Source organism: Pelodiscus sinensis, chromosome 6 (genome assembly GCF_049634645.1).
Source record: "Pelodiscus sinensis isolate JC-2024 chromosome 6, ASM4963464v1, whole genome shotgun sequence".
In the NCBI taxonomy this organism is placed as follows: domain Eukaryota; kingdom Metazoa; phylum Chordata; order Testudines; family Trionychidae; genus Pelodiscus; species Pelodiscus sinensis.
In genome coordinates this window covers 107717788-107739173 of record NC_134716.1, presented here as the reverse complement: position 1 = coordinate 107739173, position 21386 = coordinate 107717788, and the positions used below count along the sequence as shown (strand labels likewise).

The 21386-nt window shown below is 42.1% G+C and overlaps 1 protein-coding gene across 2 annotated transcripts in view; it reads right to left on the bottom strand.

Moving 5' to 3' along the window:
• ADAMTS12 (ADAM metallopeptidase with thrombospondin type 1 motif 12) overlaps window positions 1-21386 on the bottom strand; it is a 260830-nt gene that overhangs the window by 67128 nt on the left and 172316 nt on the right. For both annotated transcript variants that reach the window (XM_006116518.4, XM_006116519.4), the window contains 3 exons: window positions 18210-18355; window positions 15741-15910; window positions 2153-2286 (listed from right to left, as the gene is read on the bottom strand). In XM_006116518.4, coding sequence (XP_006116580.2) covers window positions 2153-2286; window positions 15741-15910; window positions 18210-18355 — 450 coding nt within the window. The remainder of the gene's footprint in view (window positions 1-2152; window positions 2287-15740; window positions 15911-18209; window positions 18356-21386) is intronic.

Sequence of the window (21386 nt, the reverse complement as noted above, 5' to 3'; positions counted from 1 at the left end):
TTTGCCATAGATCACTTCTAACATGCTCATGTACCAGTTTGGGAACCTCTAATATACATGCTAGAGCTTGTGTTTAACAGAGTTGCATCTGTTCATCCTTGCTGATTCAAATGAATTTTAAAAGAACCAGCTTTGGATAAACTAGGCATATATCTGTAGTGATGTGTGAACTGCCAAAGCTTGTGAGAATTGATATGAATAAATCCCCGAAAGCTTGATGCTTAGTCATGCTGATCTCAATCCCTTTTACTTAGAAACCAGAGTGAAAGTCTCATGAGATGAGTGTTATAAAATTTGAGATACTATTGGAGCTGCATCAAATATACTATGAAAATAGCCCTCGTAGAGTAGTCCTGCCTGGAGTCAGGAGGCATAGAGATGAGCAAAAAAGAGGATGATCACCCATCCTATTTTGTTTAGCACAGTACCTTTGGGACAAATCCCCACTGTTATCATAAAGCACGGTGCACAGGAACATGTGGGGAGGTGGGAGTTGGCGGGAGTGGGGGAGCAAGTGGTGATGCCAGCCCCATGGGAGCGGGGAGGACGGAGGGAGACCTAGAGCTAGAGTGAACAATCGTGCCAGCTCCAACCTTTGGGAAATATGGGCATCCTATCTAGTGTGCGTATCACAGCTTGCTCCAATCCTGTCTCCCCTCCTCCCACTGTATATAAAAGGGGGACTCTGGTGCATGGTTTTGATCAGCCCCACACAGAGGAATGCGAGGTGGGTTGGGTGAGCAGCTTGGACCACTCTGGAACAGATGGAGGAGGGCTCAGTCCCAGCCCCACATAGTGTCCTGTTTTCCCTTTGGGCAACATGATCACTCTAGCAAAAATACACATTTGAAAACATGTACCAAATATTTTCATATCTTAAAAAAAAAAAAAAAAAAAAAAAGATTTGTTTCAGCACATCTTCAAGTATGACTTCAAGTTCCCCCTGCTCATCCCAGCTCTCTCTCTCTGAAGGCAAGAGGAATCTTTGCAATGACTCCCATGGAAGTTGGATCAGGAACTCCATCTTGTCCTAAGAATACACTAGTACAAGTGTAAGTACTGTATAAAATATTAAGAATTAACCCTTTTGTTGCTCATAAATGTGCTGTTCTTTCATCCTCTAATAATTCCACCTAGCAGAGTAGACACATAGCAAATACATGACTTGGTATTCAGTTGCTTAAGACATGCAAATATCCCCCCAGGAAGATGATAAAATTAATTTCCACCAGCAACTAACTGTTTTCTAGGGACCTTAGTCCTTCTTTTGCTCCCAACAATGTCACTGGCCAAATCTCCTTTGGGTTTCAGCAAGAACAGGTTCTCCACCTCATATTTTAAAAAAAATGAAAACTACAGCTAGAACTCTTCCATAACACAAAAACATATTCCAATATATTGCTATCCCATTGAAAAAAAGAACTCAATTTCTACGACAATGGGATTACCTTTTCTTCTGTATAACCATTACCCCGTATCTCAGGAATTGCATGTAGTTTAAGAACACACCAACAGAAAATTGTGGCTGCTGGGCTTAGTGGAGAATTATGTCAAAAGAGTAATGTGGCTACAATTGAGAAAAAAAACCACTTTGGTACATACACTCATTTGTTTGCTTTGGTTACCTTTGTAATTAAGCCGGCGTTAGAACATTACAGAAGCACACATTCAGTGCTCTGCCAGTTACCTTATTCTATAAAAACTACTTGTAAATGTCATGCAGTTTCATTGTTTCTATGCCTGAAAGTCCTTCAGTGTGTGATTAAATACTGCAAGTGCAATGGATTTAATTCTAAGCTGATGAATAACACATGATTTCATACAATTAGGATCACGTTTTCAAAATGAAGCTATGTGGAATGGTTAAAACTAATTGTGTCTCCAAAATGTATAATCCTCTGTGAAAACAATATCTCCATAAGAACAGAGCAAACAGACATTCTTAAACTGATTCTGATAATAGAAGAAACAACACCCAGGGCAATCTATTGAGTAGAAAAGGTCAAGGTAACTCTAATGTCCATTAACTTGTTTCTATTATAATTTAAAATACAATGAAATCAAATACCCCATGCTGGTAGCCTCTTAAATTATTTGGGAAATAGTTTCCCATGAAATTTTAGAGAAGGAAACATACAAACATACCCAATACCTTACACATGCCATTTATACAGATATCTCGGGCGTTGCTTCTTTCAAAGCAAGGAGTACCATCACTCACTGCATCCAGCATTTTCTCGGAAAACTGGCCGTCTATGGGGCGGCAGTAGAGTTCACAAGGATTAGCTGAAGGAAAAAAACATATACTTTCTCAGAGTAGCAATTACTGGATGCAGTAACCATGTTCTGAAATAAAATATGCAGCATTCTGATAATCTCTGGTACCTCAAGGTATCTGGAAGATGAAACGTATGGAGAACCTCTCATCTCAAAAATGTATTAGAGTCAGATACAGGACTGAAAATATTTAAAATGAATTTAGTAGTCATGAAAAATATTCAAATGACAGTCCCACTGTTGAACAACAGTGGCTAATGTTCTTCATAGTGGATCTAAGGCCCCAGTCAAGAAAGCTTCAGCTTCCAGATATTGGATTGTGTTATGGCTCCTTGACTGAAGAGCCCATTATTAACTGTTCCCTGAATAGATACTTACAGACTGTGATCAAGTTACTCCTTAATCTCTTTATTAAGTGACATAGATTGAGCTCCTGTAGTCTGTTACCATAAGATACTGGTGAATAACCTGCAGCTTGCAGATGGCTCATCAGAGTAAGCTACTGGTGGGTCACCAGACAGACAGATTGTTTCCTGGCATCCACAGGTATTGGTGCCCATAGCTTACATTGGCTGTGATTTGTCATTCCTTACCCTGACAAGCCGCAGGTTGCCCACTGCAGCCATCAGACTTAATTTCTAATCCTTTATTCATCCTTGTGGCTCTTCCTGGAATGCTCTGAAGTTTATAAAATTTCTTGCAGGTACCAGAGTTGGCTAGACAGAGCATTCCAGCTGCCATTGCACCAGTGCCAAGTATGGAGATAAAATAACCTCTTTACCCATATTTGAGTTCCCCCTTTTCTACGTCCATGGAGCATTTTAGCCCTCTTGGCAATAGTGTTGCAGCTGGAGCTTTGCTGGATTGAAGGTTTAAATCTATTACTACTGACAGACCCATGAGAAGCAAGTCAACCAAAAAACGAAGGCATTTATGCAGTTTAGATAGGCATTTATTAAACATTTCAAGGAATATTCAACTGTCTGTACACCCATCTCTGCTGAGAGCCTGAACCAAAGCCTAATGACGTGAATATTGCGACCGCTCTCACTTTCCCACATCACTGTTTTGTTGCACTTTCATCATCTAATGGGGCAGCAATATTCAAACATGCTAGGGCAGGGCCCATGTGCAGTGCAATTTTTGGCACTGTTTAAAAACAAAAACAAACTTATACTTATAAATGATAGACGAGCAAGAAGGTAGCTCAGTCTCTATTTCGTGTTTGAACAGCACGGGCAATATGTTCAGCTCTGTGTAGCCAGGCCTGCTGATGGGGTGGGGGAGGAGGCAGAGGAAACGGCAACTGCCCCAGGATCTGGTGATTCAAAAGGGCCTGGGAATCCCAGCCACTGCCACTGAGGCAGCAGTGGTGGCTGGAGCTGCAGACCCTTTCAAATCACCACTGGAGCCCTGTGCAGAGCTGAAGTGCAAGACGGGGAAAGCTAACCCCCCAGCTCTACCCCTTTCCTGCCCTTTCTGCCTCCTTTGTCCGAGGCCCGGGCAATTTAACCCCTCCATGTGTAGCACACACAATAAAAGCTGTCCCTTCCCCCAAAGAACTGGAAGGTCCTATTCTTGCAAAGTCTCAACTTAGAGCATGCAAGAAATCCCATTCAAGTCAATACAGATTTTGGAGAATTGGGGGTCTCAAAGACAAAATCAAATGAGACATTCCAGGAAACTCAGAAACGTAGCTGGTTTTGGCTAACTGTACACGATGGTAAAAGTTGGGGTTTTTTTAAGCGGGACTTGATTGAAAAGAAGGTCGTGGCTTGGCAAATGGAATGAAGAGGAGCATTCCACTTATCATAGGCATGATTGAGATAGGAGTGTGCAGAGGGTGGATGGAATTGAGCTTTGAACCTGGCATCATTCAAGGAGGCAAGTGGCAGGAGTTAAGGTCTGGGATGTAGTTGGGGTGGAATTATGTAAGGCTTTGAAGGCTTGGATGAAAAAATTAATCCCTGTTCAATCCTTAACAGTCTGTGAAGTTTGCTAACTGGGGCAATCAAACAATCTTCATTTTAATTCTGTTCTTTGAGATGCACAAAAGAGGTCTGATTTTTGTTTTTTTCTATTTAAATTCATGTAGGAGCTTTCTGCCTGCTGTGGTTAATTTCAGTACCTGGTGCTAAGATTGATTTAGTATTATTTCTGCTACCATCAAAAGCACCATTTTCAATTAAAAAACACCATGTTTTCTAGGAAACAAGGATTCTGGAATCCCACCTCATCTTTGTCTCCTGCTCTAAACTGATCTTGTCTGACCTGGAAATTTTGCAAAACCCTTTTTCTGCTTTCAAGCCATTCCTAAAGTGTAGCATAGAAGTTTGACTTCTCAGTGGAGAAGTGTATGGAATTGTGCAAAAATCACCAGGTGTCTAATTTCATTTCTGGAAGTTCTGAGCAAGAAAGAAGAGCACAGCAGCAACTGTTAAAAAATGAAACAGACATATTGGGCATGAACAAAAAAAAAAAATTGTGTTCTCCACTGAAGTTCACTGAAAATAAGAGTAGTTCCTGTTCCTACCCCACAGTGTCAATTCATTATTCAACAGACGGGCACTTTAACTCCAGCAATGATGTAAGTATTAAGGTTCGGTCTTTCACATTCAGACACAACTGACTATGGACTGACCACTGCAGCCATTGAAGAAATTGCCTATTATCCCGGCCACGTTAATAGCCATTTGTTTTCCAGATTATGATGTATACTAGATAATCAGCCCGTCATAAGACGGGATTTTCAGGTCTTTCCTCCACGTCGGTCTTCTCCTGAGCCTCCAGTCTCTCGCTCCGTCTCTCTCTCTCTCTCTCTCTCTCTCTCTTTCTTTCCTCCTCCTACTGCCTCCCCCCCTCTCTCTCAGCTCTCATCCGCCTCCTGCCTCTCTCTTTCTCTTCTCCTCCCACTCCTGCCTCTCACTCGGGGGACCACGGAGCCCAAATGGCTGTTTGGGCTCCACACTCCCCATGCTGCCTGGGGAGCGCGGAGCCCAAACGGCTGCTTGTGCCGCTTGCTCCCCAGCGGTGGCCCGGCTGAGCGGCGCAGAAGTCAGCCGAGCACCACGGCAGGAGGTGAAGGGGGGCAAGGCGGTGACATACATGGCCAGGCCCCAGCCCCTGGCCATGTACGTCACCGCCCCGCCCCCTCTCCCCTTCCGCCGTGGCACTCGGCTGACTTTTGCGCCACTCAGCCGGGCCACCGCGGGGGAGCAAGCAGCGCAAGCAACCATTTGGGCCCTGCACTCACCATGCAGCACGGGCTGCCCAGAGGGAACAGCCAGCATTTCAGGCAACAGCGCCCCCCAGAGGGAACAGCAGCATACTGGTGTTACAGACACTGGGCTACTATATATATGATTACTGTAGTGTCCACAGGCTCTAACTAAGATGAGGGCCCCATTATGCTAGACTCGGTACACAACCTCATAAAAAATAATCACTGTCCCAAAAGAGCTTATATGTTAAGTAAACAGGATAGAAGCAAGGAAGTACTATTATCCTCCTTTTTTAGATGGGGAACTGAGGCACAAGAAGATTAAGAGACTGCCTGGGTCATACTGAAAATGCACAGAAAAGCCAGATATTGAACCAACATTTCTTAAGAAAAGTACCTATTTTAAGCAACTGGTTAGCAAGGAATTAAAAAAACAAGAGCTTTCAAAATATGAAGTCTATAAGCAGAAGAGAAGCAGCAAATACCGAGAGCTATAGCCCAGACAATATTCCTATTTTAGGTCATAAAAACACATTAGAGAGCCTGATTCTCCCTTTCATACAGAAAACACACAAAGAGGCAGCTCTTGTGGTAGGAAAACATCATAAAATTTTCTTCAAATTGTTTTAGGAGAAAGAGGATTTTTCCATTCTCAAAACCTATGGATCTCAGGGGTCTACATATGGAATGAGTTATCTGCAGGGAGATTCGACTTTCATTCCTGTAGCACAGCATCCCATTCCAACTTAGCTCTGCGGCAGATTGTCTTCAATTGGCACCCAATAACACCAGTGGAGTTTCTCTGTACATCAAAATTATTAATATAGTGGTTTAAATTATTTCCTTAAAAATTTACTCCTATTAATTCACACCAAAGTACGCCTATCCTCTTCAGGTGAAGGTGCACATTTACCCAAGTGGCAAATTACATGTCCTAGTTTTGATCAAATCAGTGTACCAAAAAAAAAAAAAAAAATCACAGTGTAGTTGTAGTGGCACAATCTATGGGACCAGCCAGATATCTGAGGCCACAGGTTCGCTATTACTCAGGACAGCTAGCCTATTCTGCCTCCCTTACAAGGGCTCTAGTATTTTGAGTGCTTTAGCTTGATCAAAGTTAGCACATGTGGGTTTACCTGAGCAGGAAATTATACCTTTAAGAAAAGGATCCACTCTCACCTGATTAACTAGGTGTTTGAGCAATGTGTGCTGCTGCCTAAAGACAGGATTGCAATATTTTTTCCCCTACAACACAAGGAGTGACTCTGCATTTCTGTTGAAATCCTGGCCCTACCGAACTCAACAGGACTGGGACTTGGCTAAGGGAAGGTTGCAAGAGAAAAATCAACCACACAACCTCTACTCCTACTGCAAATACACTGGTCATCAAAGGGGGTAACAAAGGGCAAGAGTAAGGCGGCAAGCGGGTGCTTTAGAACATCAAGCCATCCTTGCAACATTAGTTTCTGCCTGATTACAGACTAATGGCGACTGGAGATCTGGAGAATGAAGCTGTACAGATCTGATATGAAACACAGGCATATTGCCTTCTGAAGTCCTATGAGATCCGTCACAGTTTAGTTATGTAACCCCTATCCTCCAAAATTTGAGAAGAGGCTAAACAGACAGGTGAGCCCATCACTGTCACAGATTGGTTAAATATAATGTATCCATATAGGATTATTTCTATTTCTAGCCTTTATTTCATAACCTCAGTGTAGCCCTTACATTGAAATACAGTTCTCCAAGAAACTAGCGGATTTAGATAAGCTTAACTGTACTCCCCTGAATAAAATAAAGCAATAAAGTAAGCTAACCTGCATATCACTTCCTTATCAGAGATAGGTGGATTTAATACCATAAGGATAAACATTGTATCCTGGTTTAATTACCTCTGTCACAGTGGCACTAGTCTGCCAGTTTCCAAGAGAATTACCTGTGGAAAATGAATAAGACTTTTTCTTCTTCAGCCGGATATTTCTGTATTTATGCTTTTTTATATATAATGCTGGAGAAACTGTAACTGCATATCCAGTATTAAGAGAAACAACCTCTGCTGGGCTTCTCATCTCTCTTCAAATCTAGGAATTGTCTGAGCACTGAACTGAGGGAAGAATAGGATGAATTTGCTCTTAAAAAGTGAAGGTATAAGACTACTGAACAATTTAACAACTAGACCAGTGGTTTCCAAACTTTTTTGATCACGCACTCCTATCAGTAAAAAATTTTCGATCACGCACTCCCAATATATGTAAATGTATTTATTTATAAATTATATACATGTACTACTGTACTAATATATTATGTACATTATAAAACATACACAAAAAATAGAAATTAAAAAAGGATGAGATAAAGATGAAATAAACAATATTTTTAAAATATTTTTTAAAATGTTATTTATTAATGGTACAGAAAACCTTTTTGCTCTCACTAAAAAAATATTATTATTAATAATAATATTTTTACTGAGAGCAATGTGATTGAATATGCTTCATTATTTTGAAAATCTTGGTTTAACACTTTGTGATACAGCGATCTGAAGGTCTAGTTTTAAGTTCAGTTTATTTCGATACTTTGTTTTAATGGCTGTCATAGCTGAAAAAGACACCTCACAAAGATACGTAGATCCAAATGGAAGAAGTCCTTAATTGGCTGCACTTACTAAATCATGGTACTCCTTTTTCATCCCATCCACCAATTATGCAAAGGTTTCTGTTGAAATTCGGCTAGTAAATTTCCATCTTCCCTGATGTCAATCAGTTGTTCTTTCAAACTAATCGGAAGGTGTTGCATTTTTATATTTTTAACAAATGGGTTCAAAACCCACTGAAACTCTTCATTTGGAAGATTTTTAAATAGGTTAGAAAATTCTGTTTCCAAGTTTTCTAAGTGTGCAGATATGAGAGTTTTTATAGGTGACACACTTACATCATTTTCGATGGAAACCTTTCCAAACATCTATTTTCAAAATGCTCTCTCCATAGCACGAGCTTCTTTCGAAAAGCAGTAACTTGCTCACTTATTGTTAAAATGTCACCTTTACCTTGAAGGGACAGATTAAGTGTGTTTATTTTTTCGAAAATATCTGCTAAGTAGCATACTACTGATAGCTACTTGTCATCACAGAAAAGGTCAGCAAATTTGGAACACTTGTCTTTTTGTAAAAGAAAAATGCATAACTCATCTTTAAGTTCGACAACTCTTTTAAGCACTTTGCCACGACATAACCAGCGAACCTCTGTGTGGTACAAAAGATTTTCATGGTCACTCCCCATCTCATTACAAAGTATTGTAAAGATTCTACTATTTAAAGGTCTTGTTTTTATAAAATTAACCATATCGATGACATCCTGTATCACTTTGTGCACTTCTGGCTCCAACTTCTTTGCTGCAATAGCTTGCCTATAAATGATACAGTGAATGAATTTCACGTGTGGTGCTATCTCTGTAACTTTACTCCGGAATCCTTTTTTTGCTCCAGTCAAAGCAGCCACTCCATCAGTGGTTACACTTACACAGTGTTTCCACAGAACATTGTTTTTATTGAAGACATTTACTGTTGAGAATATATCTTCTCCAGTACATCTTTCCTTTAGTGGCACACAAAAAAGTAGTTCTTTGTGTATTTCATTATTGAAACAGAATCTAGCAAATACCATAAGCTGAGACATGTTAGAAACATCTGTACTTTCATCCAACTGTAGAGCAAACCTACCACACTGCGTAATTTGTTCTAATACTTGTTTCTTCAAATCTTCAGCAATGTTTTCTATGTGTTTTCCAACAGTATTTCTGACAAAGGAATGCATTTTAGTTTGTCGCCATATTGTTTTCCGTGGATTATTTCAACCATTTTTACTGCGGCAGGAAGAACAAGTGTTTCCTCAATGGTATGTGGCTTTTTGTCTTTTGCTATTAAGTAAGAAACCTCAAAAGAGGCTTCTAAACATTATTATTAAGTTTAGTGAAATTTTGTAAAGTACTGGATTGAATATCTCATGACTTGAAACATCGCTGAAAAAATTGTAGAGGTTTGTCTTCATGTTCTGGATGCTTAGTTTTTAAATGTCTTGCTAATCGTGATGGCTTCATACTGTCATTAGCTAATATCTCAAGGCACAATATACACTTAGGGTGAGGTTCATTGTTAACGATAGCGGATGTAAATCCATATTTCAAATAGACTTCTTGATAACTTCGATTTTTTTGGCCAAATTCTTGTCAGATCTAATTAGATCATCATTTTTTTTACCTCGTAAAGTGGCTGACGAAGAGCTCATACTAGGAGTAGGAGAAGTGTCAGCTCTGCCATTTTCTTATTGTTCGCTTGTGCTCGCATTATTAGTATTACCTTCAATCCGCGGTTTCTTTGCAGGAATCTTTTTAAGCCACTTGTCCATTTTCTGAGGGTTAGTTTAGTTAAAACAAGATAATATAATCCGTAAATCCACTTAACTGGGCACATGTAAACTGCAATACGTTGCAATACGCTCAAAGCGAACGAAGGAGTGCGGGCGCCACTGTCAATCCTTCTGCATTGTAGAACTCCCACTCTTCCCTCAGGATACCTTGCGTACCGTACGTGACACGTGACCGTCTGGCATATGGATCGAGTGAGGGCACCAGTGTCAATCCGTATATTGAATATTAGTAAAGCTTAATTTCTTTCTTATTTTTTTAGATAAATACATATAAATAAAAATTATAATATTTTCTCCCCGCACTCCAATGGATCATCTTGCCCACCCCTTGGGGTGTGCCCACCCCACTTTTGAGACTACTGATCTAGACGATCTCTCTCAAAAGAGGCTTTTTTGAAAAGTTCTTTCGAAAAAGCCTCTTTCGAAAGAGGCTTGTACTCTAGATGTAGCCTCAGACCACAATTTTCAAACTAGAATACCTAAAGTCTATCATTTACTACTTATCTTTCAGAGGTGTTGAACCCCCACAAAATCCATTGAAGTCAACAAGAGCTACTGCAGCTCAGTGCTTTATAATATCAGGTTACAGTTTAGTGTGACTTTTGTTCCTAATTATTGATTTGGGGGGCTTATTTTAGGCTTCCATAATTAGAAAATGTTGGTTTAAAATCCTCTTTCAGTTGCTCCAGGCTCAGTTATTCTTCCTGTAACTTACCTATTATCTTTTTCTCTCTTCTGCCTAAACCCAGCTGCCACAAAATTAATCTGGATCATACAATAGACACTATATAGGGGGTTGCATTGATAGACTGGAACTGAGTATGAAGCATTTGGTTTAAAAGATGCAATTCAAAAATAAATCATAGCATTATTTTCCTCATCAGTGTTCACGCCTGAAGAAATGAGCTTCATATTGTTCAACATCTCTTTTCACAGTAGTTCTTATTTATAAAATTATACCCAATAGAGAGTTTGGTTCTATCAGTTCTATCCGCAAACATTCTAGGCAGAATCCTCTGGAGTTGCAGAAGGACACTGCAGGTGGGTAGGAAGACCTAGCAGCAAGGAACTGCTTCAGGCAAAGCAGCTCTAGTCTGCCAGTTTCTGTATTTCATTCAAGTGTTGTTTTTCGAACAGCAGCAACATTCATCCCATGATGATGCCACTTCTTGCCCAGTCCTGGTAATGTGGGGCAGGGACACTCCATAAGCGTACCACTACTATATTCCCGAGCTTCCTCCCTGGCTCATGAAGATATCGGTTGGATTTTGCATTTTGTCACCCATTGTTTCTTTCTTCAGTCCCCCTTCCATCCGCTCTCCTGAATATCTGCCCCTTCTTTCCTTTTCCTATTTCTTTCCTCATGTTAACTCCCCTCCCTTCCTGCTATTCCCCAAACTTTCCACTTTGAGTGCCATCATTCAATTTAAAATCTGTGTGTATTGAGGGGAAGAGGGAAGCAAAATAATTTGGAACAATCAAGTTATACATACACGCATTTGTAGCCACAAAATCTCATTACCGCTGCTCCCCTCTTCTTTTCCCTCTTACTATTTATGTTCATTATTTTAAATTAGATTGCAAACTCTTTAAGGCAGAGTTTGTGCTTTCCTCTGAATTTGTTTAGTGCCTTGCACAATGGGGCCTCTAACCTAATTAGAACCTGTAGGTGCTAACAAATTATTAATTATTAATTATTAATTATTATTATAATAATAATAATCAGCACAGGTCTCCAGAAGCATTAAATATCTTAGTTTTTTCCCACAGATTTAAGGTCAGAAAGGACCATTAGGATCACCTCATCTCCTTGCAACATTTAAAATGCTTCCTTCACGGTGAAGCATAAAAAAGACAACAGAAAAAAATCCACGACAATTATGGCGTTGGATTTCATCTCACTGACAAAGGATTTCCACAGAAAAGAAGTTGGCTGCATTTAGTATTTGGGAAAGCTTCATGCTAGGAACTGGGGACTTTTTAACCTAAGCCGTATACATAAATGGAGAGCTTTGATAAAACAATACCTGTTGATAAAACAATAAACCAAACTCTTAAGGACAATCCTCTTGACAGCAAACTAAAATGAGGCTGAAATTCCTTTGAAATGAAAAGACAAACTGAACTGGGTGGCTACGTCTAGACTGGCATGATTTTCCGGAAATGCTTTTAACGGAAAAGTTTTCCGTTAAAAGCATTTTCAGAAAAGCGCGTCTAGATTAGCAGGATGCTTTTCCGCAAAAGCACTTTTTGTGGAAAAGCATCCATGGCCAATCTAGACGCACTTTTTCGCAATAAAGCCCCGATCGCCATTTTCGCGATCAGGGCTTTTTTGCGGAAAACAGTACTGTGCTGTCTACACTGGCCCTTTTGCGCAAAAGTCTTTCGGAAAAAGACTTGTGCCTGAACGGGAGCAGCATATTATTTCCGGAAAAGCACTGACAATCTTACATGAGATCGACAGTGCTTTTCCGGAAATTCAAGCGGCCAGTGTAGACAGCTGGCAAGTTTTTCCGGAAAAGCGGCTGATTTTCCGGAAAAACTGGCCAGTCTAGGCACAGCTGATTAGTCTCAGAGTTCTATAAGAAAGATAAGGGATCAGATACTCATCTGGTCTAAATTGAGATAGTTCCTTAAACTTCAGTGAATCTACACCAATTTACACCAGCTGAGGAACTGGTCCAAGAATCCTTGGAACTGTTCCTTTGTTTAGAATTTTGTTTTGTTCCAAACCAGGCTCTGATTTGGAAGATAAGTGGTTAGCAAACTGCCTCACCATTTACAGAAGGTGAGGATTCTTCTTCTCATCTGATTATGCACACAACTCATGAAAGAAATACATGAAATTACCCAGAGAATTGTTTCACAAGCCACAGGAGAGCTGACAAATACTCTTGTTTAATGCACAAAGCAATGCATGTAAAGTTTCCTGAGTACTTCTAGTGCAGAAAGGTGAGTGCTTGTGACTGTTTCAAAGTTTTACTTTTTTAGCTGCTATCGTGGCACTTGGTATGTAGCTCCAGACTGAGAAGCTAATCTCAGGTCAAATTGTTAGTAAACAGGGCAGGAATAGAGAGAGGTAACAAGTGGTGTCCCCCAAAGGTCCATACTGGTACCAACCCTATTCAACATATTTATAAATGATCTGGAGAAAGGGGTGACAAAATTTGCAGATGATAGTAAACTGCTCAAAATAGTGAAGACCAAAGTAGATTGTGAAGAGCTTCAAAAGGATCTCACAAAACTAAGTGATGGGGTAACAAAATGGCAAATACATTTTAATGTTGATAAAGGCAAAGTAATGTCCTTAGCTCAGGGGAATCTGGCACAGAGGTCTGTGTCAATAGGGATGCTCTCTTGCAAGGGTATGTGGCCTAATGGCCAGAGTCAATAGTGCTGCCCTCTCTTGCAGGCTCATGCAGCTCCCAAGTAAGAGTCTGCAGCCTGGAGCTTCAACTGATCTTCCCCTGCCAGGGTGCTGGCACTTCCCTCAAGCCCTTCAAGGACTCAGTTCTTCCTCCTTGAGCTCCCAAGATGGAACTGATTCCTCTGCCCTCCTTATATATGGGCCTGCTCTGCCATGACTAATTGTACCTTGCAGCCCATCCCCATTCTGATTAGTTGCCTCCTGCACAGCCTCCCAGTGCAACTTTTAACCCTTTCTCCACCAGAGTGGGGTCGATGCCCCATTACCACTCCCTTGAGGTTTCTTAACAAAGTTGGGGTTAGGTTTATTCTTAAATCCTACCTCCTTTATGACTCAGAGTTTACATCCCTCTTGTGCCCTAGATTCAACATACTCATCAGCAATTTCTGCTGACATCAAAACTGTGGAAGGTTTTTTGCCACAAATGGCTGCTTTGACATGATCAGGAACCACTGAGGTGTAACAACTGCTTTTGCATCACCAAATGTAACAGCTTATCAAAGCTGCCTTCAACACTAGCCCCTATTTTTTTCACATAACAAAGCGGCTTATGCACATGTTCCGTATAAGTTGTATTGTCAGACTTGAAGCAATAAGACTCAGGGATGACTGTAAACCTTTTCAGTACAGCTTCCTTTAAGCTCTCATACACCATAGCGTCACCCTTCATTTCATTAAATACCTGACTGGCTTTTCCAGTCAATCCAGCTAATGAGATAGGCATCTGATTATTCTCTGAAATCTTGCAGATTTCATAGACTCTCTCAAAGGTGGATAGGAATTCCTCTGTACAGTCAGCCTGAGTCAGCTATTCTTTGTGCTTGTCCAGGATGTGTGTGAGCTCCTGCCTCTCTCTGGTTTGCTTCTTTCACATCATTTGGGCTTCCTTGGATCTCTCCTCAGCTTCCTTCTCCATCTCAGTCATCTGGGCACTTTGACTGGCTTCCTTCTCTCCATCTCATCAACTAATTTTTCCTCTCTCATTCAGAGTTCATCATTTTAATTTGATGCTCATGTTGTGGCTCAGCTGCCAGCAAATGAATATGGATCACTCCTGCATCCAGGGCATGAGGATGCTCAGGGACTGCTTTTTGGCCATAGCCCACGAGCATAGCTCTCAGCCCCTGATCTGGGGTATCCTTCTTAATGTACAGAAAGTAGATGACCATAAACTTTTAAGCTCCCTTGGTGTCAAGACTTTCATATGATTGTAAATCATCCATTGTAACTAAGCTTTAAACCTTAAAACTCTCAATGTCAAATTTAAACTTTAGGGCTATGTCTACACTGCAGGCTTCTTGCACAATAACTGTTTTGCACAAGAGTTCTTGAGCAAAAGGTCTTGCGCAAGAGCACGTCCACACTGCCATGTGCTTTTGCACAAGAGATGTGCATTTGCACAAGAGCGTCCATGGCAGTGTGGATGCTCTCTTGCACGAGAAAGCTCTGATGGCCATTTTAACCATAGGGGTTGTGCAAGAAACCCCTGTTGCCCGTCCACACTGCTTTCTTGCACAAGAGCTCTTGCGCAAGAGTGCTTATTCCTCATGGGGAGAGGATTAACTCTTGTGCAAGAAGCCTCTTTTCTGATGCTTTACTGTAAATTTACTTGCCTAAGAATGCACGTGCAGTGTAGATGCTCCACATGATTTTGCTCAAGAACAGCCATTCTTGCGCAAGAAGCCTGCAGTGGTTTGGGGTTCTGACCCTAAAGCCCAATTGACCTGTGGCAACCGTATCCTGATGGGTACATCAGATTGTCACATTGCCTGGCATGTTGCTCACAATTTAGAGGCTAATCTCAGGTCAGACTGTCATTAAACAGGACAGACACCCCAAACTGGGTGTATACTCTATGATGATATTTAACCAAACCAGCAGCAAATGTCTACTCCTAGATCACTATTCTAGCTTACAATGGAGCCACAGACTGTCCCCTTAGATACACTTCAGTCTATATTGCCATCCAGACAAACTGGACTTCAGTGATGACAGCTTATTAACACTCAAAATCACCACATATTAGGTACTTCCTGCCACAAAGAGCTAGTCACTTACCCCCAGGATAATGGATGCTTTTTTCTTTTTTTCTGTCCTTCCAGCCCCACTATCCCTTACTAATCCTGATACATACTTATCCAGAAAACAGTAAGGCTAATTTTTGACACTGGTTTTCACCCTTTTTTAAATAGTTGAGATAAACACTGATACTTTCTCAGAAATGTAAGTAAATAAACAGAAATAAAAGCCCTTATTTATTCATAGACCACCAGTCCACATGGCCTACAAAATGATATTTTTCCTAGGCAAGACAAAGGCTTGTATTCATTTACATCCCTTTCACACATTATCGATTTGTAAGTACTATGATTTTGACTGTGTTACGTCTTACCTGTGTTATAAACTGGAATCCACTGGTAGAATTCATTCTTATAGAGAACTGTGTCAAATTCACTGCATTGCATCTGACGAAAGGTTGGTGTGTCTCGTCGACATGGCAGAATGTTACACATGCGGTAGCGTTTCCGTTCTCCAGTGCAATACCTTCCTCCAAACTGAGGCCTAGAAGTAAAGTGTGAATTTTTGGGGCTGCTGTAGTATGATAATGAAGATGCTCTATGCCAATGGGAGAGATCTCTCCCATCAAAATAGCTAATCCACCTTCTTAGAGGCAGCACCCCTTCTGCTGACACAGTACTATATACAGCAGGGGCTGGCAGGGTAGCTCAGTATTACTACATCACTGAAGGATGTGTATTTTTCAAACTCCCAAGTGATGTAACTATGCCAATATAGGTCTGCAGTATAAACAAGACTTCTGGCACTTCAGAAAATGTTACATGTAGTATTACATATTTAAGGGTATGTATACACTACCACCCTAGTTCGAACTAGGGTGGTTAATGTAGTCATATGAACTTGCAAATGAAGCCCGGGATTTGAATTTCCCGGGCTTCATTTGCAAGTTCGTATGGCTACATTAACCACCCTAGTTCGAACTAGGGTGGTAGTGTAGACATACCCTAAGAGAGTAACATATACATAGTTCATCATAGACTCACCCATGTCAGGAGCTGATCACTCCTTGGAGTCAAGTGCCTAACTATGTTTAAAGATCTGGGCCCTAAATGTTTCTGCCCTTTTTGAAATGGGACAATTTAAAAAAAGGCCAAAAGATACCTATGTCTCTAGATTCTTAAAATCCATCTCCAGAATCCCTCAGACTTCAAATGAAGCTGATTTAGGATCATATGTGAGTTGCTCTTGGGAATAGGTCATTAATCTTTACCCCCGCATAGTTATTGAACATATTGCAAATTATCCAAAGTACTTTTGTTAAAACAATGTTTTTGAGGTTTGTACTAAACCCACAGGTGAAAATTTCATCTCCCTCTGGGGGCAATTTCCAAGGAAGATAGAAGACTCAGAAGCAAGATGTCAAGTATCAGAGGGGTAGCTGTGTTAGTCTGAATCTGCAAAAGCAACGAGGAGTCCTGTGGCACCTTATAGACTAACAGATTTATTGGAGCATAAGTGAGTGATGAAGTGAGTCTTTGCCCACGAAAGCTTATGCTCCAATAAATCTGTTAGGGTATGTCTACACTACAAAGTTAATTCGAACTAACAGACGTTAGTTCGAATTAACTTTGATAGGTGCTACACTAGCGCTCCGTTAGTTTGAACTTAATTTGAACTAACGGAGCGCTTAGTTCGAACTAGGTAAACCTCATTCCACGAGGACTAAGCCTAGTTCGAACTTACTAGTTCGAATTAAGGGCTGTGTAGCCCCTTAATTCGAACTAGTGGGAGGCTAGCCCTTCCCAGGTTCCCCCTGGTGGCCTCTCTGGGCACAACCAGGAAAACTCCACTCCTCTCCCCCAGCCCCAGGCCCTTAAAGGGATAGACTCTGGCCAGACGGCACTTGAGACAGCCAGCCCTGCCAGCGGTCTCTGCCCCTGACCCAGTGGCCCCACCATAAGCCAGGCAGCCAGTGGCAGCGAGCCGTCTCCTCCCCAGTCCCCCAGCACCCAGGGGCCCGCCAGGGGCCGTAGACGGCACACGGCCCCCTGGACTAGTGCGGAGGTCATGGACCTCATTGAGGTTTGGGGGCAGGCCCCCAATCTCCATGATCTGTGCACTAGGAGGAGGAACGTGGCTGTCTATGGCCGCATAGCGATTGCCATGGCCTGAAAGGGACACAGGCGCTCCCGGGAGCAGGTGCGCATTAAAGTGAAGCAGCTGCAGCAGAGGTATGCCAGAGCCACCAGGGGCGGTGCCACTGCAGGGGCTGACACCTGCCCCTACTTCCCCGCCCTCGACAGACTCTTGGGGGGTGGGGCGGTCCATGCCAGCCCGGGGGACAGCGAGCCGGGACCAGAGAGCCCTGACCCGGGCACACCGGAGGGGCCACCGCAGGATGTCCCAGCGTCCAGGGAGACCGTACCGGGTAAGTAGTTCGAATTAAGTAGTTCGGGGGGGGGAAGGTTCAATTCTAAAACATGACAAGCACTTTAGTGGGAATAAGGAGTGCTCAGGTCCTCTCAGGAATATGTCTTTAATCAGGTTCGAATTAACACTGTAGTGTAGACATACCCTAAGTCTATAAGGTGCCACAGGACTTCTCGTCACTTTTGCAGAAGCAAGATGAAGATTATAATGGGAAGGCTGGTGTATTCTAAACAAAAGTGTTTTTATTGGATGAAGTGGGTTCAGTGATTGACTTGCAGCAGTAGCTGTTGATAATATTGTGAGAAACAGAAGCGTCGCTATCCTCACAAATATGCCTCAGATATCTCATACACCTTGCATTATATAGGAAAGGCATTCAAAGAGTTGGTGATGGACTGTGCACTCAACTTACTCTGGATTATTGCAGTGTCTTTCTGCACTCTGAACTCCTGCCCCACATGTTCGTGTGCAATGGGACCAGGAGGACCATGTGCCCCATCCACCGTTTATCATTTCTGGATTCTTTCCCACTGGAATGCACTCCGCATTGAAGCACCACTGATTAATAAAGAAATGGCAAATACAGAGGATCACAAAATCATCAGTGCAAAATAAAATGCAGACTAAGGAATGCTTAAATAAAAATTGAGTCTGCTGTGTGTGTGCAGAAAACCAATTAGTCAGCTTGATGACCTAGAACAGTGGTTTTCAACCAGGGGTATGTATGCCCCTGGGGGGATGCAGACATCATCCAGAAAGTACCTCAACTCATCTAGATACTTGCCTATATTTACAACAGGCTACATAAAAAGCACTAGTGAAGTCCGTTCAAATTCAAATTTCATACAATGTTTTATTTACGTTGTTATATTTGCTATGCATTGAAATGTACATGTAGTATTTATATACCAATATATTTTATTATGTGATAAAAATGAGACCCTCCAGCAGCAACTCTAGAGCATTTGTGAATTCCACAGGTGGGAGGACAATTAGTGGTGATGGAGGAGAGAAGCTGTGAGACAGAACTGACTTAAAATGAAGCAAATGTATCAGGGGAATGGTCCTTCTCTTGTGGGGAACTTTCCTGGCTTCTATACTACCTAGGTGAAATGGGCTAACGAAAGGTTCGGAGTCCCCGCTACCACTTCTTGTACCCAGAGGTCAACAATGCAAGGGCTCCCCTTCCACTCTACCATGTGGCAGAGTCCTTGTAACCCCAGTAAGACTGGGCCCAGGGTTCCTGGTGTGGGGGCCTCAACTCTCAACTTCCAGCCTTCTTGTGGGCACTCAGGCTACATCTAGACTTCAGGATTCTTTCTGAAGAAGCTTTTTTCAGAAGAGATCTTCCAAAAAAACTTCTTCCGAAAGAGAGCATCCACACTGCAAAAGCCCATCGAAAAAGCGATCTGCTTTTTCAAAAAGAGCTTCCAGACTGAATGGATGCTCTCTTGCATTTAAGCTGTGATTGCTATGGACAAAATGGTCACCAGGCCACCTGTGCTGTTTCCTCTTTCCTCTTCTTCTGAAAAAACTCCCTCTTCCACATCCACACGCCTTTTTGTGAAAGAGCTCTTTCACAAAAAGGCTTCTTCATTGTAGAATGAGGATTACCAATGCGGGAAAAAAACACTGTTCTTTCGGTTTTCTTGCAGAAGAACACAACTGCAGTGTGGACTTTCCTCAAGTTTTGCCATTTTTCCAACAAAACTAGACATACCTTTAGGGTGTCCCTGCTCTGGGTGCTCTCTCCAGGTGTGTCTAGACTACAGGGTTTTTTCGAAAAAAACTGTACCTGCATCTAGACTACCATCACGTTCTGTCAACAGTAAATTGAAAGAAAATGGCCGTTTTGTCGATGGTGGTAAACCTCATTCTATGAGGAATAATGTCTTTTTTCAAAAGTCATTTTTTAAAAAAAAGCGCTATTGTTTGAAAACAGGGCTTTTCCGAAAGAGAGCGTCTAGACTCTCTTTCGAAAAAGGGAGTTGCTTTTTCGAAAAATCTTCTTGTCTAGATGCTCTCTTTCGAAAGAGGCTTTTTTGAAAGATACTTTGGAAAAAGCCTCTTTCGAAAGAGGCTTGCAGTCTAGACGTAGCCTCCCTGACCTACTGAACATTACATACAGTTCAAAGCAAGTACAAGGAGTTAACAGCAATCAATTTCAAAGGAATAAGGAAAATGGGAAAGGTTTGAGGAAAATACATGACCCCACTCTGTTGCATGGGACATTGCAAACAGCATCTCTGGAATGTAAGGTCAGTTCACAGTCTGTTCCTCACATGTCCCAAGGCCTCCCTCCCTGGGCCTGGGTGTGCTGCAGGGATGCTGTGGAATGGACACTACTCTGGCAGTGGCCACATGCCTTCTGGCTCTAAATAAGTAGCAGGGCCCTTTCCCCCAGCATCAGTCCCCCCCCCCATCCCTCACTCTCCCCAAATTCTCACTGCACCTGGCTCCAGACTGCTCTAGCACCAGCTTGTAGACAGACACACCCTCCCTCCCCCCCTCACATCCATCTTATTTGCCTCTCTGAGGTTCCTGAAGCATACAGGGCAGAGAAGGAGCAATAAAATCAGCATAGTCTATGCTGGCTCATCTGATCCTGAGAAGCTGAAAACATAGATATGAGGAGAGAGCGATTAAGGCAATAAGCTGAGCTCGAGGCTGCGAGAACTGCCTTGGCTGGCATCCATGTTGATACGAACACACAGCCGTCCCTGGGAGAGGAATTTCCCACTGCAAAAAGAATGCCCAGTACTTCCAATTTAGTTATCTCTCTTACAAGTATAAATTAAGTTCACAACTCCCTTGTAAGAACTGGTCTCACAAAAGACAGACCAGCACCATTTGGCATCACAGATAAGAAAGAGAAATATGTGACCCAATGGGTATAAAGATGGGTCCAGCAGCACACTCACTTTGAGTGTCAATCTACCATCTGCCTGCTGGTCGGGTTAGGTGTTTTGACCTCCCGAGGTTCCATGGGGATGCCCACCTCGTATTTTCGTCTTTCCTAGGAATTGAGGGACCGGCCCTGGCCTGACACGCTGGAGTTGAGAGGCACAGAAGGGGGTAAAAATTGTACCTAGATGTGGTCCTTTGTCTTAAGTGTACACATAGACTTAGAGCTCTTTAAAGATTAAGCTGTCACTTGGTACCATTATTTCTATTTTCTATCTTTATTTTCTTTGTAACCATTTTTAAGATCTATATTTGCTAGCAGTTAAGAAAGAGAGCAATAGCCATTGTAACCATATGATTTATAAGCTTCTTTAATAAACCTGTAAGGGTATGTCTACACTACCCTCCTAGTTCGAACTTTAACGAGGTGTACCGGTAGTTAGGAATAGGAATCCTAGTCCGAACTACCTAGTTCGAGCCCCGTGTAGCCGCGCTGCACGGGGTTCGAACCAGCGGGGTTTTAAAAATGGCGGCTCCCCGCTTATGCAAATGAAGCCTGGGAAATTCAAATCCCGGGCTTCATTTGCAAGTGCGGTATGCCTACATTACCCCGCTAGTTCGAACTAGCGGGGTAGTGTAGACATACCCTAACTGTTTAAGTTTTAACCTGACTCCTTCAGTTGCT